The sequence below is a fragment of the Opisthocomus hoazin genome, chromosome 2, assembly GCF_030867145.1.
Source record: "Opisthocomus hoazin isolate bOpiHoa1 chromosome 2, bOpiHoa1.hap1, whole genome shotgun sequence".
Taxonomy (NCBI): Eukaryota; Metazoa; Chordata; class Aves; order Opisthocomiformes; family Opisthocomidae; genus Opisthocomus; species Opisthocomus hoazin.
This window is the reverse complement of record NC_134415.1, coordinates 110,615,680-110,634,099: the sequence shown is the minus strand read 5'-3', so window position 1 is coordinate 110,634,099 and position 18,420 is coordinate 110,615,680. Positions and strand designations below refer to the sequence as shown.

Genomic DNA, 18,420 nt, shown 5'->3' with positions numbered 1-18,420 from the left:
GTTGGTGCTGCGACCATCATGGTGATGAACAAGCTGAGGAAGCACAGCTAAAATCATGGAATAATATGAAATCAAGATGATGGTTAGGGAACACAAAGAGGAGAATCGGACACCTCTCATTTTCAGTACTTGCTGACAGTGAATTAGTTTCTTCCCTGATCTGCAGTATGGGAATTTTCAACGAGAAGAGGGTATTTCTCTGTGCCTGGCTGGTCACCCTGAAAGCTCTGCTGTTATTAAAATGGAAGAACGTGGAAACATCTCTATAATCCAGGGCCTGTTCTCTTAAATGAAGCATGGTAGCAGGAAAACTGACAGCGCAAGAACTGACCAAGTGCTGGATCCCAGAGCCTCAAGTCTCTGCTGTCTGGACTTCGGCAGATTGACTGCTGGTTGGGAGGAACTGCTAGATGCAGAACAGTTCTGCTGGGATGCAAGGAAGTCTACTTTGTTAATTCATCCTAGTAAGCACAATTCCAAATTTGGTTTATAATTCATGTTAGGGTATCAGAAAAAGTTTTTCGCGGAGGCAGATCAGTTGAACCATGGAAAAAGCCAACAACAAAAGTCAAGCGCAGACAATCAAAAAAAGTACAAGAAAAAAATAAAATTAATATATGCTTCCCTATCAAGATTCCTCCTTCTTTTCCTTCTAACAGTTGAGAATCATACCTTTGTTTCAGAGATTCAAATACAGTTCCTGGTCTCCCTTCCTTTCTCATCTTGCACTACCTCTCCAGCAATACTATAATGTGTTACTGAATAATTCAAAGTTTTACTGAATACCTTCAGGAATTAGATGCTATAGAAAAATATATCTGAGAAAGGGTCTCTCATGCAGAAGGTCTGTGCTTTACTTTACAGGTTCTTCTATTATTAACAATATTTCTGCCCCTTGGCAATCTTGCTTGTGCTATACAAAGCCACTGAATTAGTCATTGTGCCTTTTCCACTTTAAATGATCTGTTAATCAAATCATTTTCTGTCCAGCTCAAGCTCAGCCTTCCACTACTTACATTTGTGCAGGGACAATTGAATTTGCCCTTTAAAACTATTACAGTGAAATCAGGTTTCCTGTTCCTCACCGAATTTCACTAGAATGGTATTTACTGAAGTGATTCATTTTATGCCCGAGAACAAGGGACCTGGCAGCCTGCTGAGTGCGTCTCACTGCTGGGTCATGAAACAACTCCACGTGTGCAGCTGAGGCCGCGCTTGCTTGCTAGCACCTTGCTGATGTAAACTGCTCGTAATCCCGATGACTAATGGAGGCTTGGGGGGTGTAGAAAAGATTTAGGGATGCTGTGCTGCCTTTTAGCAAGGGTTTTTTTTCCCCTTAAAGACAGCTTTTGAGAATATTTGTCCCATTTTGTTGAATTTTTAATTCAGGGAAGGAAAGCATTTTTCTTCTGGGTCTAAACATAAAACTTCCTCATTCTCCAACAAAAATCTGAGACAAAATGCATGTAAGAAATGGTGAATCTTTGCTTTCTGACACAGCATAGGGAATGTGCAGGATGTTGGCCCTCCAGGAGTAAGAGTGGTGATGGCTCTGGATAACGCCACATAGGAGTTAGGCATGCATTTAAAGAAAGAAACATTAAGCAATGACACTATTGAGCAGGCAGATATGCTGAATGACCTCTCACATTTGAAAATGCTACAGTATTCCAATTTAAAGTCTGACCTTCCTACTCTGCATAAGTTATGTTGCCATGAGTACAAAATAAATGGCTTAGTTTGATAAGATTAGAAATTATTAGAATTTAAAAAAATAAAGACGGCTTTTAACAAACTTTTCAAGTGCATCAAGTGTGCTTATTTTCTTATTCTTCTACTCATAACGTAACCACTTCTGCTTGCTCTTGTCATACGAAGAATATTTTGCAGAAATTTTTCTATATTCTTAATTTTGTTTCAAGCCAACCACTGAAGCACGCTTCTAGTGGGGCTAATCTATTTGACCTGAAAAGTCAAAGAACAGATTCACAGATAAACAATCATAGGTAACCAAGCTATTACAGCTTAATGACTTCCACTCATCAGCTGAGGCGCAGCAATCATCTGCAGGCATTCTCCCAGCCGACTGCAGATATTAAATGAAACATCCTCAGTAAACAACTGCAAAGGTCTAGGAATTCAAAGTGAGTGCCTGTGGTGAGTAGATGGTTGCATATTTAGCAGTTTTAATTATGAAGTCCATTAGGGGGGATCTAAATAGTCTCATACATGTAATACTAGAAGAGCTCGATCTTTTTCCCATTGCAAGATCTGTTCATGGCAAGAGAGGAGCTGAGTCTCCCAAGTTGCCTCTGAATGAACCCCTAAGGAGGTTTAACAGCCTAGAGTCCGGTCTCCAATGTTGTCACTAAGTACAATTCACAGAGGAACCACAATTTCATTCATAAATTATCCTGGTTCCTAGCTACGTATCCTTTTTGTGGGTGTTTTCAATACATCATCTTCTTGCTCTTTGTTAGCTGGAGGTTGCTTTCTGTTGGGAAATCCTACAGGCAGTCTGCAAACAGATTGCAAATAGCATGCAGTGAATGGAGTTGAGTTTTAGTGTCAGGTGCCAGAGGTCAGCTTTTAGAAATCTTGTATATGGTGCTCTAAAATCATGGGGACAAGAGATCTGTCTACACAAGAGATTTTTTGAAGAGTTGAATCAGTCTGGGAAAATCCCTCCTAAGTATTTGATACTGGTCCCTGGCTGTTTTAGGTTATGCAAATCGTAGCCAGCCACAAAATGGCTGTTGTTATGTCCATATGGTTTGGATAACATCTTAATATAACAAAGCCATGTCTGATACTGAGATACTCACTGTTCCTTATGCTATAAAAATGTTCCTAGTTTTTGCAATATTTAATGAAATGCCCATTCCCTCGGTTTAAATTTCATCTGGAGTTCAAACTAATTGAAGTACATCTGCACACAGTTCTGGCAATTTCCAAAGTCTGTGATGTTGAAGAATAGTGAATGCTGATCTGCCTTATGTAAATACTTGTGGGTTTTTTTCATACAGTTTGAACTCCTAACATTTGATTTTGGAGAGGACGTTTTCATGCTACAGAGACATAATTTATCCAATTTATGTTCTAGAAATTGCTGGGTGTGCTTTGAATGTCAAATTAAAAAAATGAAAAAGAATATTAGAATGGAACATACCACTAAAAATTCCAAATCTTAACTTTCTTTTTCTTTTTTTTGGTCAAAGAAAAAAAAAAGAAGAGAAAAAAAATAAAATCATTGAAGCAAATTGTTGGAGAACAACTACAGAGATTTTTTTTCAGGCAGTTGAATTTTTTCAGACCAAGAGATAAGAACATAACTATAAAAGAACAAAGGTTAATTGATTTTTTTTAAAGAGCTGTGACAAATGAAGACAACATACAATCTTTCAGAAAAATGACCTTGAAAAAAATGTGAAGTGGTATGACAAATCAAAGGGTAGTGCATATCACAGATAAAGATACACCAACAAAATTGAAGCAATTGATTAGCAAGCATTAGGCAAAGATGGGACCCGCTATTAGACACAGTTTTACATACAGCTACTTTCAGCCAAAAAATACTTTTGCAAACACTGTTGAAAAAGTTGTGCAGCTGTGGACTGTAGAGAAAATACTATGCTTATTAAAAAGAATATTGAAAATAATTTTTAAAAAATAGCACCGACACCTTGCCTACTCGCCTGTATTGTTATGAAATGAAATATCAGTCCTGTCAAAGTAGGAGAACGTTTTCTTTGAAGGCAAGGGAGCTAAGCAATTTTGAGTACAAAGAACCACTTGATGATGGTTGGCAAAGCTATTTAGATAGAGAACGCAAAAAAAACCACCCAGGAAACCTACATGCCTCTTAGCTAGACTAAGTAAAATCGTAAGAGAGCATGCCATATAAATGGATTTACTACTGATGAAAAGGCATCTACTGTTGAGGGATGTATACTAATTAGTAAGGGAAAAGACGTACCACACTGCTGTGCCTACTAGAGCGTACCAGAGAAGAAAGAAGTATGGTTCAAGTTTTTCCAAGAGGAAAATCAGTAAAAGCTCTTCATGATTAAAGCAGAGAAAACCTGTTTACATCGTTTTCAAATGAGCATTGAAAAACTGGTTTTTTTGGGGGTGATTTCCTGATTGCAATTGCAGATTTTGCTCCACAGAATATAAAGTAGTGTGTGAGAAACTTACTAAGAGATTAAAAAGAAATGAAAAAAATATTGAGGGAATAGAAATGGTTAATGTGGCCACAAAAGGCATTAAAAGTACTTGGCTTTACAGAATTAGGATGACAAAGACTGTAACAAAACAAAAGAACATTTAAGAGTATTTTTTAGATCTTAGTAAAACTCTAAAAAATAAAGTACAAAACAAAGCAACAAGCAAATAAACTCAGGGAGCTTAATAGCAGGACTGGGAAGCAGCTAACTCCGTATAAATTAAAATGACTCTGAGCCCAGAATTTGGCACTGTCACAACAGCATTCTCACCAACTGTATGGAGTGAGTTAATCAAAACTCCTCAGCGCCTTGATTCAACGGAAGGTGAAGAGCAAATTGAATACAAGTTTGGTTATGAATCTAATGCCTTTCATCCTGCTACGAATATCCTGGTGATGGGGAGACATAAATCTGTAATAATGCTAAAAATGCTGATAAAACCACCATTGACTGCCACAAAGAACTGAAGCCCAGAAAAGTCTTTGACATTCAGCCCTGCAGCTGTTTTGATATTACTAAGTTCCCCACTTTTCTTTGACTGCATACTTTTCCCCATTAGTGTTTGATGAAAGCACTAGTATATCTCAAACGCAAGATGCAATATGTCCTAGTAAGTGCTGGGGCTTTTGTGGAAGCGATTGTGCTTTTAGTAGCAGGCAGATGGGGAAAAACTACTTTTACTCTGAAAATTCGTCATAGTAATGAATATCATTAGAGTACAAGACACATGCAAATCATAGCGCTTCTTCAAGTCTTGATGTGAAACAGTTAAGGAACAAGTTTTTTTCTAGTTTTGTCCAACAATAAAATAATCTGACTAAACACACTGGTTCAGTAAAGGATTTCTATGTTAAAACACAGGCAAAATTTTATCCCTAAACCCGATTAAACATTCATATTAACTAAGCTGGGAATATTTGTCCAGCTTCTGCAAAAAAAGAAAACAGTGAGCTGATTATGTACTCTGCTTATGGATGTTGTAGGGCAGTAATTTAGCTCAGTTTTGAATGTTAATTGAACAAAGTGCTTAAAGACACAGCAGAATGTCTCTAATTTCTTTTTTTTTTTATGAGTAGCTTGACGTTCTAAGAGTCAGTATCCCCTGAGACACAGAACTCGTCTATGAATTCACAGAATTTCTATTGTGCCATTTTAGAAATACTTTCTACTAAGCACTAGGTAGTAACTGCTAGCTGGAAAAATAGGCTAAGGCTTTTTCTTCCCCCCTCTACCTGTTATAAGGGGCTGATTTACACTCTATTCATTTCAGGATTGTTTTATTTTATTCTCATAATCCCCCAAGATTGCTCATGATTGCTACTTTTTATTGCATTGATATATAAATCTGACACTAATGCTATCTATAGCAAATTGAGCTGTCAAAAACCTATACTATAGCATAGGAAAATCTAGGCTAGTCGATGGAGAAAGATGACTGCCTTTCAGAGCGTGGTTCAGTCCACTGGTTTCAGGTATCTGTTGCTGGAGGGAGTACAGCACTCCGTGGAAATGCTGGTCTCTTTCCACCAATTACAGAGGTGAGACCAGCTCATTAACTGGTCAGACTGGACACCTAATTTCTACATTAATTCATTAACAAGCATCGAGTATGATGTTTCCATCCCAGCTGAGAATTTAGAGACATGTAAAAACCTGGTAGTTAGCCTAGAAATATAACAGAAATAATGTTCCAAGAATAATTTGTAACCAGGAGAGAAAAATAAAGTTGTTCTTGCATTTAACTTCCTTTCCCTGCTTGGTTGTCTGGCAGTCCTACAGTTCTATGCAGCTGAGATCCTTCTGCCACTCACAGCTCCCGAGGTAGCACAGACTTGCCCAATAGATCATGTTTTTGCACTGAAAAAACAGTCTGCGATACATATAGACTAGAGGTTTGAATACCTGCGTAACTGCAACTCTTACAGGGCACCATGGTAGCCTTCCCAAATAAAAACATTCAGCTTTCAGTCCACACAGTTTGATTCCTGACAGAAAAGCCAGAAGCTTTTTCAGTAGGAATGAATCCTTTTACTGACAATGTAGGCAGCTGTGCACCAAGGGAATATTAGAAAAGAATAGAGTTTTTCTTCCCCCTGTGGATTATTTAAAATTGTGTATCTTTTTGTCATTTTTCAGGTTAAGTCCTGTTTAAGTCACTGGGACTTAAACCAGCAGTGGATTTTGGCTCAAGTCCATGGAACTTAATAACTTCAAATCTAATGAAAAGATTTTACTTGTAGAGTTTTTCTGGTTGAAACAGATTAAAATACATCTTCAATTTCATCTTGCATGCTACACAAATCCCTTTGTACTTCCTAATAAATTTACTACAAGGTCTTTTACTTCACGTAAGATAATCTCTTCTCTACATGCCTCAACACAAAAGTACTTAAACATTTTTGAAGCATAGGCTAAGAAACAAAATAGATTATTACATGATATATTTTACATTATTTTCCTTGATATATTTTCCTATTCAGCAGCCGTAACTCAATGAATAGCAATTTCAAGTAACAGAACTGCACTGCAAGAAGAATTTCTTGACAAAATTCTACGAGTGATAGGTACTTGTAGCCTGCATGCCTAAGTAAGGGAGATTTTTAAGATTGCACAGTCTGTCTGTCTGCCCATCCCTCCCCTGCTTCCATTTTTTGCAGTATTTTGGTCCATTTCCCATATATTGCAAAGAGGGACGGAAATCACCACTGACTTCTCTTCATCTCTCATGAGAGCATGGAGAACATGAAAGAAAGGGTTTCCTTTCTAATGTTCACCCTCTCTGCCCTCAAAAGCTTACTGGAGGACATGGGCAAACTACAAATGAAAAATCAACCGCAGCAGTGAACCAAAAGCAGAAAAATTGCATTGCCATTGAACACATGCCACTTTAAACACCGTGATAGAAAAGATATTCAGGTGGATGGGGAGGCGTTATTAAATACTGACAGTATTTTAGTAGAAGCATTTATGGAAATGTACTTAAAAAGAAATTCAAGAATTTTCAAATACTGCTTACGCCACGACAAAGGTCAAACTACACATTAAAGGTTTTGTGGAAAAGGCATGCCTTGTCTGAAGTTACTTATGAATTAATGTAGTTCAGATATGAGACAGGATTTTAGATTTATGGTTCCAAAGTTTGTCAGAGCTTAGCCCTCCGCCCCCCTAAAAAATCTTGTTTAAGCTTCAGGCCTGCTGACACAAAGGTGGAAATCACTTTGAAATACTTTTTCTAAGACTCTAGTGTGAAAAGAATTAAGTCAGATTTCCAGAGCTTGAGCTTCAGATCAGCATAGCCTCAATATTATAATTCTATGCTTTATGACTATAGGCAAAAATAAAATTAAATAATATAGGTCAGATACAGAGGGTGAGGTCCTGCCCCCACTGAAGTCAGTGAGACTCTGGCAACATCTAAATTTATAACTAAAATTGTCAGGGCCTGTTTTCTATCCCTGAGGCCATCTGGCAGGGTCTGGCCACATCCCCTCTATTCAACTCCCTGGTGTATTAAACAGGGCAGCACAACCAGGCCACGTACTGGGAACAGACCTGAGCTGACTCTAGCTTATGACTGCGCACAGGAGTTTTTCTGCAGATTTTAACCACTGTAGAGCAAAGAACGACAGAAACTCTTTTGACAAATCAACAGTACACTTCAATTCTAGTACCCAAGCCCTGCCGGGCCAGTCCTTAATCTACATGTCACTGATGGCCACTGCTCTGATTTACATCAATGGCACTACCCATTTGCTCAAAATCATGTTTGCAAATGAGATTATTTTTAGCCTTTTAACCAAATTTAAATTAAAGACATAATCTGGACGTACAGAAATTATCCTGGTTTTTTCTGTGTTTCTAGTCAGGAGTGGCTATCTTGATTTTGTGATGATGCCCAATTTTCTGACTCTGTGTTTTTATGCTTCTTTCCTCAGCCTGCTGTCCGTGGCTCTGCTGTAGCAAATGCCTCTCTCCCCCTACCCCTTGTTCAATTCTGGTACCACTTTTTCCTCCTAGAAAAAATAAAGGCAAATTATACACAAATTAATAATGAGGTACTAAGACTACAGCTTAATATATCACAAGTATGTAACAATGCATATTAAATTTTGTTTTCTGTTTTGATTAGTAATTAAATATTTGACATTCCAGCTGTCCAGTCATAAAGCAAGCATCTGTCCTCTGCCTCAACGTGAGATTCCTGAGGAGCGATTGTGGAAGTTACCCACCCACCAGCAGATCTATTTACCATTTGTGAATCCTATTATTTTGAGGTCTTTAGTGACATGGAAAGCAGTGCAAATACTCAACACCTTTGACTGGGAAAAATATGTGCATGCTGTATGACACACACTCTGAAGCAATGGTAAAATGATGCTTTACTAATGATAAAATAATGCTTCACTGACAATAACAAAATGTAACAAATGAACATAGGCAATAAAAGAAATTGGAAATGCAACATTTTCACATATGAGGTATATGTTACCGTGTTGAGGGTGCTATGGAAGTCCTGTACAACCTATCTAACAGCTGCATAACTAGCAGTCTGTTAGCTTTTCCCAGGCTCTGGCAACTTCCTCAGAAGACTGGCCTTTAGACCCTGCCTTGAGATTGCTGCAGAATGTGAAAGGAAGGAAAAAGCAAGTGAGCTAACAAGGATCTTCAGGCTTTTGATTAAAAATACGTTTGGAGAATTATTTCTAAAATACAACTCTAAAATCCAGAGGGTGAATTTCTACAGAATTTTTCTCTAATCTTCCTTGAGATTGATTTGGACATATCAGAAGAAAATTACTGTCTTGCAAAAATGGTAGAGAATATAGCTCTCCAAAAGACCAAAACAATTCAGAAATTCCATGAAACAAATAACAGAAATACTTCATATCAGTATGAGTAACTTCTTATAAAAATTCAGAAGGCAGCTAATGAAAATGTGCAACATCCAGCTGCTCACACACTAAAAAAAATATATATAATAATGCTCATTTTCAGTTGTAGAACTTTTTGGTAGAAATGAAAGATTATTTAAGAAACTTAGCTTAATTTCTTTTAAGTTTTTATTTACAGTATTTGGGGAGATACACTGTGTTTTAAGTCTAGAAATCTGACTGTAGTATCAGTTCAGTACTATCTGGTACAGTTTTCTGCTCTCCCATATTATCGTTGAACTTTGTATATGAGAATACAGCAGAAAAACAAAATTGAAGGAATTCCATCATTCTTCATCATACATACACTCTGTCATTTATAATTGTTCATGCTACTAACCGAGAACTGATTGTAAGAAAGCTGTTCTAATTTTAATGTTGTAATTTCTGAATGTTGAAATCTCAGTAAGTACAAAGAGCTGAAAATGAAATGGAAAACTGAAAATTAAGTGAAACATTGTGAATAAAAGCATGGTTGAGAAAGACAATTTTTTGATTGGTATTTCTGGAAAAAATGTAATATAAAATTGAGATGATATTTTTTAAAAAATATCATAATGGCTACAAATATTTATTTACAATTAATAAAAATATTTCTTACCTTTGCTAAATATTGTTTTAACAGGAGTTAGCACTCCTACTATGCCTCCTGGCAAACAACACTAGAACCATAAACAACACTGGAGTTGCAAACACAGTCCCTACTGTTAAAATGAATTTCTCTATGGATAATACTTCCCAACAGGTAATCCCTACGGTAGGATCACATCACCTACTTCAGGCACTTTATTTGTGCCTAAGCTTTAGGTGGACACATAGGCATCCATTTAAATGAAGTGCCTGAGGGCCCACGGCAGTCTGCCAGACAACTAACTGCCTTAAGACCTCAGAAGGGAAACTTCTCTGACTAAATTTAAGCACTGAAATCACACTCCTCACCTGAGAGCTTTTAAAGGCACCTACCTCTTTTCCTTAGGATACAGTAACTTCAGGCTTTTACTTTAGCAGCACCCTTCACTAGACTCCTAAAATTTAGGGATGACTTTGATGAATTTGCTCCATATCCATTGTACTTTTCAGGATATTATTCTTGCTTGATTTTTTGATTGCTTTATTTTCTTGGGAAAAAAGAATATTGCCTGATGCTGCCTCCAAACTGCACTTAAGAACAACTGAGACCTCTATCACAGAAACCTGAAATATTTGGTATTACTTACAGGGGATATGCCCTAAGATTAAAATGTCTTCCTTTTATATAATATTTCAATAGCAGGAACTATTATCTGTGCATATAAGAAGATGATTTCAGAAGGAAGGTTAGGAATATGTTAAAAGTAGAACCATATTATTTCCTTAGCAAGGACAAAGCCCACACTGGTTGTGTATAAGTCAAGGTCAGAGCTGTAGGAAAAAAAGGTACCTAGCCCAGAAAAATCTTTATGTTGTGTTATGTTCACCCTATACTGTGAGCATTGTCCTCCAAACAAAACAGTTATCAAAGAAGCTGTTCTTAGCCATACAGAGCATCACATCAAAGGGCAGCATCAAGGCAAACTATGAATGAAAAAATGAATGATTCATGGAAGCTTTATTAATAGATAAGAAAACCCTATGGCAAGTTTTTTAAAACTGAGTGCCTATAGTTAGGCTTCTTAGCAGAATCTAAAGCTCTTCAGTCGATGTACCATGATATTCAAATACATACTTAATATTACCCTGTGCGTACACTGGGGCTACTTAATATGCTTAGAGTCAAGTGTGTGCTTAAGTCTTTGCCTCAGGCTGAAATACAGTACTTGGTGTTTTGCCAGAGCTAAACTCACAGGCCTCGAAAGAACTGGACTGTGTAACAATAATTTTTCAAACATATAGAAGCAAGATGAACATTCAGTTCCTATGGCAGTTGTCTTCAATGATTAGTTCTTTTCTACAGTGAAGGCTGTGGAAATTGTCTGTGTGCCCAGCACTTTGCAAAACAGATTTAGAGGCCAAATTTTGGACATGCACTTTTCAAATGTTATTCCACGTTTCTGTCTAATAAGGAGGAGCATGTATGACCATTAGAGCAGAAATCAAAATGACACCACAAATATTATTGAAAGAATATTCACTTAGAATTTTAGATTAATGCTGAAGATGACAAACTGATTCAGTTTGAGTTCATATTTGTTAACTCATAGATTCAAAATGTTTAACGGATTGTGAGAACTCTTAACAGATAACACAACTATAGACTTATAAAATCACAAAACTGCAATATTGTGCATGAAATTACTACTTTCTTTAAGAAAATAATTTATTTTCCATTGTCACAACATATAATCTGGTATCAGTTACTGTACATATATTTTCTTGCAATACTCTGACTGTCTATGAATACTGGATCCACAGATGCCACTTTTGCTGCTATAAAGGAGTGAATACAGTGTAAAACTGCCGTCAGATCCTGAAATTCGAGTTCCTGAAAGAGGAAGGAAGAGAAAAAAAAAAAAGAAGAAAAAACGTGAATTCATATTCAGGTTTATAAACATTTTACACAAACACAGAACAGACTAGTGCGCAAAACACAATCGACTTTAAATGAAAATTTGAATCTTTATAGGGAACTGTGAAGTAAAATGTTAAGAATAAGAGATGCATATCCACACCTCGTTCACTGGCAGTGATTTATTGTTACATTTTACTCAGCTTGAACAATGAAAGCATTCAACTTGCAAGACCATTCAAATATCACAACATATTTTAAAGTATTCGATAAGTTAAGGACGTCTGAGGATGATGCGGTGTCAGGTCACAGCCAGGGAGGGTGAGGAGGACACACACTTTGGCAGCCGCTGAAGGAGAGTCAGATAAGCAAGCTGGGAGGCCAGAGGCAGGGTGGAGGCTAAGGTAAAGTCACACCACAGCCTGCCTATAGAAAAATATGGCTGGGTATGACGTTCATATGCCCTAATTCACAAGGAAAAGCAAAGTTACTCCCAACCAGTTCTCAGATTCTCTTGACTTTTTATAACATATTTCATCTTCTGTGCACAAGTTAAATTTCTGTTTCCCAGTCTCCTCAGACAGAAATGGAGTGATATTCTGACACAATGACAACAAATATAATACAAGGAACATGTTCTGTTTGCATGATACTACTATTTGTAAAATCTGAAACTGGTAAATACATCGTGGGGACAGTTGGGACAGTTTCTGGTTTGGGGAGAAGACATTCGTTTTCAACAACGTGCTGGCTACACAGGAGTTTATCGAGGCACGCCCTGTACGCTTGCCGTTAAGCCAAAAGCAAAGCACTAGAATTCTGCTTTTCCTATGATAGTATTTTATGGTATCTTCTCAACAAAATTGCCTCAAATGGAATACTTGGAATTCAAGGCTACTGTTCCAGAAAAGTTCACCATCACACCATTTTGCTGTAAAGGCTGTGTATTTATTTAACAGGCAGTAGTAGTTTTACTACTAATGAATGTCATAGATTGCTCACTAGTATTTGTGGGGCATGCTTTTGTGACTCTACATTGGGGATAACTGGGAAATTTTTGGTAGTGTGGGGAGATACAGGGGGTCTCTGTGAGGAGAGGAGTGGCGGGGCTGCCCCGGGCCGGACACAGCCGGTTCCAGCGGGGCACGGCTGAGCCCCGCAGCTGCGGTGGGTGGGCCTCAGGGGAAAATATTTAAGAAAGGGCAGTAAATTCAAAAAAAAGGCAACAAGGCAACCGATGGAGAAGTCACACTGGAGCAAAGAAAATGAGTAAGAAGCAAAAAACTGCAAAGGAAAAGAGAAACTGGCAGAAAGAAACCATTACACCCTGAAAATACATACTTCATGATGACGAAATTCTACTGATTTTCTAAAGAAATTGTGCACAGTTTCTTTATAACCTCAGGCACATATAGTTTATTGTCTTGGGGATTTTATTTCCCAGTAACCAAATTTATTATGCCCAGAAAAATGTAATTTTCTGTTACCGTCTACTCTCTCCAGCGTAAGGTGACAATAAGCAATATTACTGGACAATAAGAGTAATAGAATGATATTCAACAGGCTCCCAAGATATGCTCTTCCCATGGTGTAATCAGCCTTACAAATGCCTTTACCCCCTATGAAACATCTGCAAAAATTACAGGGAAAGACCTTTTCAGACACAGTAGCTTTGAAACAGAGAAAGTCTGACAGTGCTTGCTCAGTGCACACAGAAGCCTAAGAGAATGATGCTTTCAGCCCCTAGGTCCTGCAAAGTATATGTAAGTAGAGATTTTTAGATGCAGACAATAATTTGTCTTGGTTGGGTCATTTGTCAGACAAACAAATTTCAACTCCTTCTAGAACCTGGAAACACATGAATGTCTCAATTAAACAGCTTTGAGAATGTGTTAACATAGATGAAATGACTCTCCCCTCCCTTCAAAAATTATTCTCTGAAATTACTGACTGGTTTGCCTACAACTTTCCAAGAAAAAATATCTGAATTCAGAAACAATGCATTGCCATTTTTGATGCCAGTTGAAGTAATAAGCAATTTAAACCAGATTATTATAATTTGGTATTTAATACAAATTACAAGCTGACACTTCCAAGATTATAAAAGAACAGCAAACATAAAACACTCCTCACTAAAAAATAGGGACATAAACCAATACAACTGATAAGCAGAATGTGCTATTATCATTCATACCTAGTTAAATAAGGAGAAAATAAGGTAGCATTGAGGGAAGAGGCAAAACTCTCTCATACTTCTGCTTTTGCACACTTACTAGTCAACAAATTAAGAAATAATTATCCTAAAAAAAGAAAAATCTCTTGAGAACGTATATCAACCTAAGCACTTAGGTAACTGTTAATAACTGGCATTTGGTTGCTGAAGTAATCATTTTGGCCTCATACTCAAAATTAGATCTTGTTGTGAAAGAAAAATGAAGCGTGAATGTTGGTTAAAATCCTTTGAGGATTTCAAGCCCATGTAATCTTTATTCTGATTTTTTGGGGCATAAAAAACTTGCTTTTTCTATTTTGATTGATAGTTATGGAGAAAGTATGGGAATAAGTTTCTTAAAATATATTTTCTTGACAATAGATGTCAACTGTAAATATTAATATAAAATTAATATAAACACTTCCAGAAAAAAAAAATAGTGCCATTATTTAACTCTCATTGTTTAAGTTTTATAAAACTAAAATGAAGTACACGCTCATGATTATTAATGAAATCCAATGCGATATGGAATAATACAGGCCTCAGTATACCAGTTCTTGGCTTAGGTAAAAGGTTTACATCTCCTGAATTACCATGTCTAAATACAATAAATTCTAGAATATAAAACCACTCACACTAATCTTAGATTTGCTCCAAAATCAACTGAAATCATCCAGTAATTTCATGTCAGATTCTGACATTCAACACATCGACTAAATGCAGTCAAACAAACTGAGAACAGAGCCCTTCACAAAGCTTTCCATTTCTCTACTCTGGCTTTATGCACTTCTAATCTATAAATGTTTATCAAGCTATGCAGTCAGAGGTATCACAGAATCACAGAATCACAGAATCACAGAATGGTAGGGGTTGGAAGGGACCTCTGTGGGTCATCTAGTCCAACCCCCCTGCCGAAGCAGGGTCACCTACAGCAGGCTGCACAGGACATCATCCAGGCAGGTCTTGAATGTCTCCAGAGAAGGAGACTCCACAAACTCCCTGGGCAGCCTGTTCCAGTGCTCCGTCACCCTCAGAGGGAAGAAGTTCTTCCTCCTGTTCAGACGGAACTTCCTGTGCTTTGGTTTGTGCCCATTGACCCTTGTCCTGTCGCTGGGCACCACTGAAAAGAGTTTGGCCCCATCCTCCTGACACCCACCCTTGAGATATTTATAAGCATTTATAAGGTCCCCTCTCAGCCTTCTCCAGACAAAACAAGCCCAGGTCCCTCAGCCTTTCCTCATAGGACAGAGGCTCCAGTCCCCTCATCATCCTCGTAGCCCTCCGCTGGACTCTGTCCAGCAGCTCCTCATCTTTCTTGAACTGGGGAGCCCAGAACTGGACAGAGTACTCCAGATGAGGCCTCACTAGGGCAGAGTAGAGGGGAAGGAGAACCTCCCTCGACCTACTGGCCTAACCTAACATGGATTGTAGGCAGGATTTCAGACTGCTCTAACATTATGCAAAGAGTTTTGGGATAAGAAAGGAGCGAAACCAGGAATGTCTCATCACTGGAGTCAGCCCTTCCCAAAGCCCCTACTGCAGAGTCCTCTTTGTTTCTATCAGAGTTCACAGTATGGATCAAACTGCAGTAATCCCTCTTGTGCGTCTGAAAGAAGTTGCCTAATTTCTTGTGAATAACCTTTTGAATACTAATAATATGCTTTTACTTCTGTAGAAGATAATCTACATACAGTTGAAAAAGTAACAGTATTGCTAGACCTATATTTTATGTCAATACAACACTATTTTCTCCAGTTAATACTGCAGGTGCCTCGGTCAGGGGAATTATATTCAAGAGTGGTGCTAGTTTTGAAAGTTGTTATAGAGCTGGGTAGCCAAATAAGTCGAATGTAAGCACCTCTCCTGCAGTTTATCAGCTGGTTCGCTTCTCTCGTGTTCTCTCATGTCTTCATTTTTTTATTTTAGGTTACCCATGGTGGTGAGTGATCATGTGGGACCATAAAAGAGGAGCAGAGCTCTGGAGGTGTCCTCTTGCAGGGCTCGATTAGATGTGGTCAGCTATGATGGTATTGGAGAGGTACGGTTCACCTGAGGCCTCATGCACTAGAAGCTTCCAGAAATGCAGTTTATCACAGTAGTACTGACCCAGGAGACCACAAATGGGGGTAACGCTGTGGTGCTTTGTGTTCAAAGGGTGTTTGATGTCTGTGCTGGCTGTCTTCACAATCCTGAAGCTGGCTAGCCAGGCGCAGATGTTGAGGAATAGTCATGTATCTCCAAAGCAGGAGTTGGGGTTCAGATTTGTGCACGCTCAGGACAGAGTTTGCTCAGATGAAGTGGTGTTCTGGCAGTGGATATAGCTTGCATGCAGATTGCAACAGAATTGCAACAGGGAAAGAGGAAGAGGACTTGGGGTTAGTTTGGAAATATGGATTTGGTAAAAGATAGGATGGCCTTCTGGCTTGGGAAAATATAGATGTTGCATAGTCAGAGGACAAGGGCACAATACGTCTCTTGGCAAGAGACTATCTTGAATATGGTTTAAAGGGTAGAAGTTTGGACTCTTCAGGTTTAGAACACAGTATTAATTTTTTCCTAGAAAATAACACCAAAGACTCTTCTTTCAAACCAATGCATTGCTCTGATAATTTTTTTTTTAAGTAACATTTCTCTCCATACCCAGCCAGGCAGATAACTGAGTAACTGATCATTTTATTTGCTCTATAGCATCTACACTGCCCTTATGCTTGCCTGCCTGATCTGTGATTGCTGATTTTTTCTTTAATTAAGATTGTCAGTTTATTTTTGGTGTATTGAGAAGAATCTGTGCATGTCTAATATTTCAATAATCAAAGCTATTTCAGCTTATTATATGTATCCCAATAAGCGGATTAAGTACAACAAAGGCACTTGAAGGAAGGCAGCAAGAGCAGAACATAAAAGATTGGATTAAAGCAGTGGGAGGACAAGACTGCAAAACTGCCTGCTGGTACTGAGAATATAAAAATGTGCACACTGCACTGACCTCGATCACTGTATGTGTGTAGCCAAGTAAGAGAAATATATGTTCTTGTTTCATCCACACACCTGTGAGGGTTGGATTTATTACATATCATAAAGAGCTTGACAGGCCTGTTGCATCATTACCACGCACACAATTTTATTGATTACTTCTGAGAGCAGCTGAATCACTGTTTGAACAAGACATGAGCCTGTATCACATCAAAGGCAGATAAAGGAGACACAGACGGACAGTGTTATTGTGCCCTGTGCATTTCATGACTTCTTTAAGGACATTCATAAGCCTCAGTGTTTATTAGTTGTTGACAAGAGCACAACTATTACTATTGTATTCTTCAGCATATTATTTCAATCAGATTGAAACAATAACCATTTCTTTTGTGAAAAAAGAACAGATAAGGATATCTAGGTTTTAGCTCAAGTCCACATGGAAGTCACAACTGGAAAGGAAATTCTAAGTTCAGTTCTATATATCAGCTAGTATACCAGGGTTTGGCTGCCATATCATAGTTGAGAAGAACAAATGTATTAGTATTTCACAGCTTTTTTTAAGACTGTTCTAAACATGCAAAGATAAATTATCAGCTACGGTATCAAAGCTTCTTCAGCTATAAACTTTTATTTGGCCTCCTCTTTGTGACTGTCATTTGCACAAAGAGCAGCAGGGTAAGCTAAAATGGTGCTCGTACCCTGCAAGCATAGGAACCAGATCTATGATGCCAACATTGAGTGCCAGATGAATTGCAACTCCATATATCAATTGTTCGTAGGTCTTTTAACAGTGTTCTACAGGGATCTGGAAGTCAGATGGCTTTTCGCTTTCAGCTTGAGCGATTCCAAGTGCCACTGTCTACTGCTAAATTTGAAACACTTTTAAATGTTGCACTGGCAGATGCAAACTTCTCTAATACACAAGAAACTCTTCTGAAAAGTTTTTCTGGGGATGCTTGTCTAAAAGCAGCCAACTAAATTCACCCATTCCAGCAAATATTAAAATAAATTTCCAACAGCAATCAGACTGTCCAATGCTGTCATACAGGCAAAATCTTAACTCTTATCTATTATTATCTTGCAAATGTTTTTCAAGCTCTCAAGATGTTCCGTAGTAAACTGCCAGACTTTTACAACAAAAGACCCATGTTAATAAAAGTACAGAAGGGCTTGAGTGCTAGATTATGTTTTTTTGATGCTAGAGATTAATGTTGCTGAAAAGAGAGAGCTTTGCTTGGACTCTCCTTAATTTGCCTTATCTCTCAACAGTACTAATATGGAGTAAGTATCTGCTCAGATGAACACAGTAAATCTAAAGAAAGAAATATGGTTGCTGACCTGTCCTTGATCACTCTCCTGACATTCTCCTGTTTTAAAGAGAATAGGATTTACTGCAAAACCACTGCAGTCTAACTGCAAAATCAGATCACATTGTACCAGTGTACCACTCTGAATTCCAGAAGAGTTAATGCTTGAAGTCAGTGAAGAAAACATACTGAATGCACTCAGATAAATACGCAGAGCTCTTCAGTCAGATGTGTAACAGACAATAAGTGTATGAGACGAGCAACTTTTAGCTGAAGCTTCAGTATG

At 37.9% G+C, this 18,420-nt stretch overlaps 1 protein-coding gene across 1 annotated transcript in view; it reads right to left on the bottom strand.

The window, feature by feature from the left end:
- Positions 1 to 11,486: 11,486 nt before the first annotated feature.
- Positions 11,487 to 18,420, bottom strand: part of SNTG2 (syntrophin gamma 2) — a 323,296-nt gene continuing 316,362 nt past the window's right edge. Inside the window, exon 17 of the mRNA XM_075410732.1 lies at positions 11,487 to 11,618. Within this exon, the coding sequence (XP_075266847.1) occupies positions 11,487 to 11,618 (132 nt within the window). The remainder of the gene's footprint in view (positions 11,619 to 18,420) is intronic.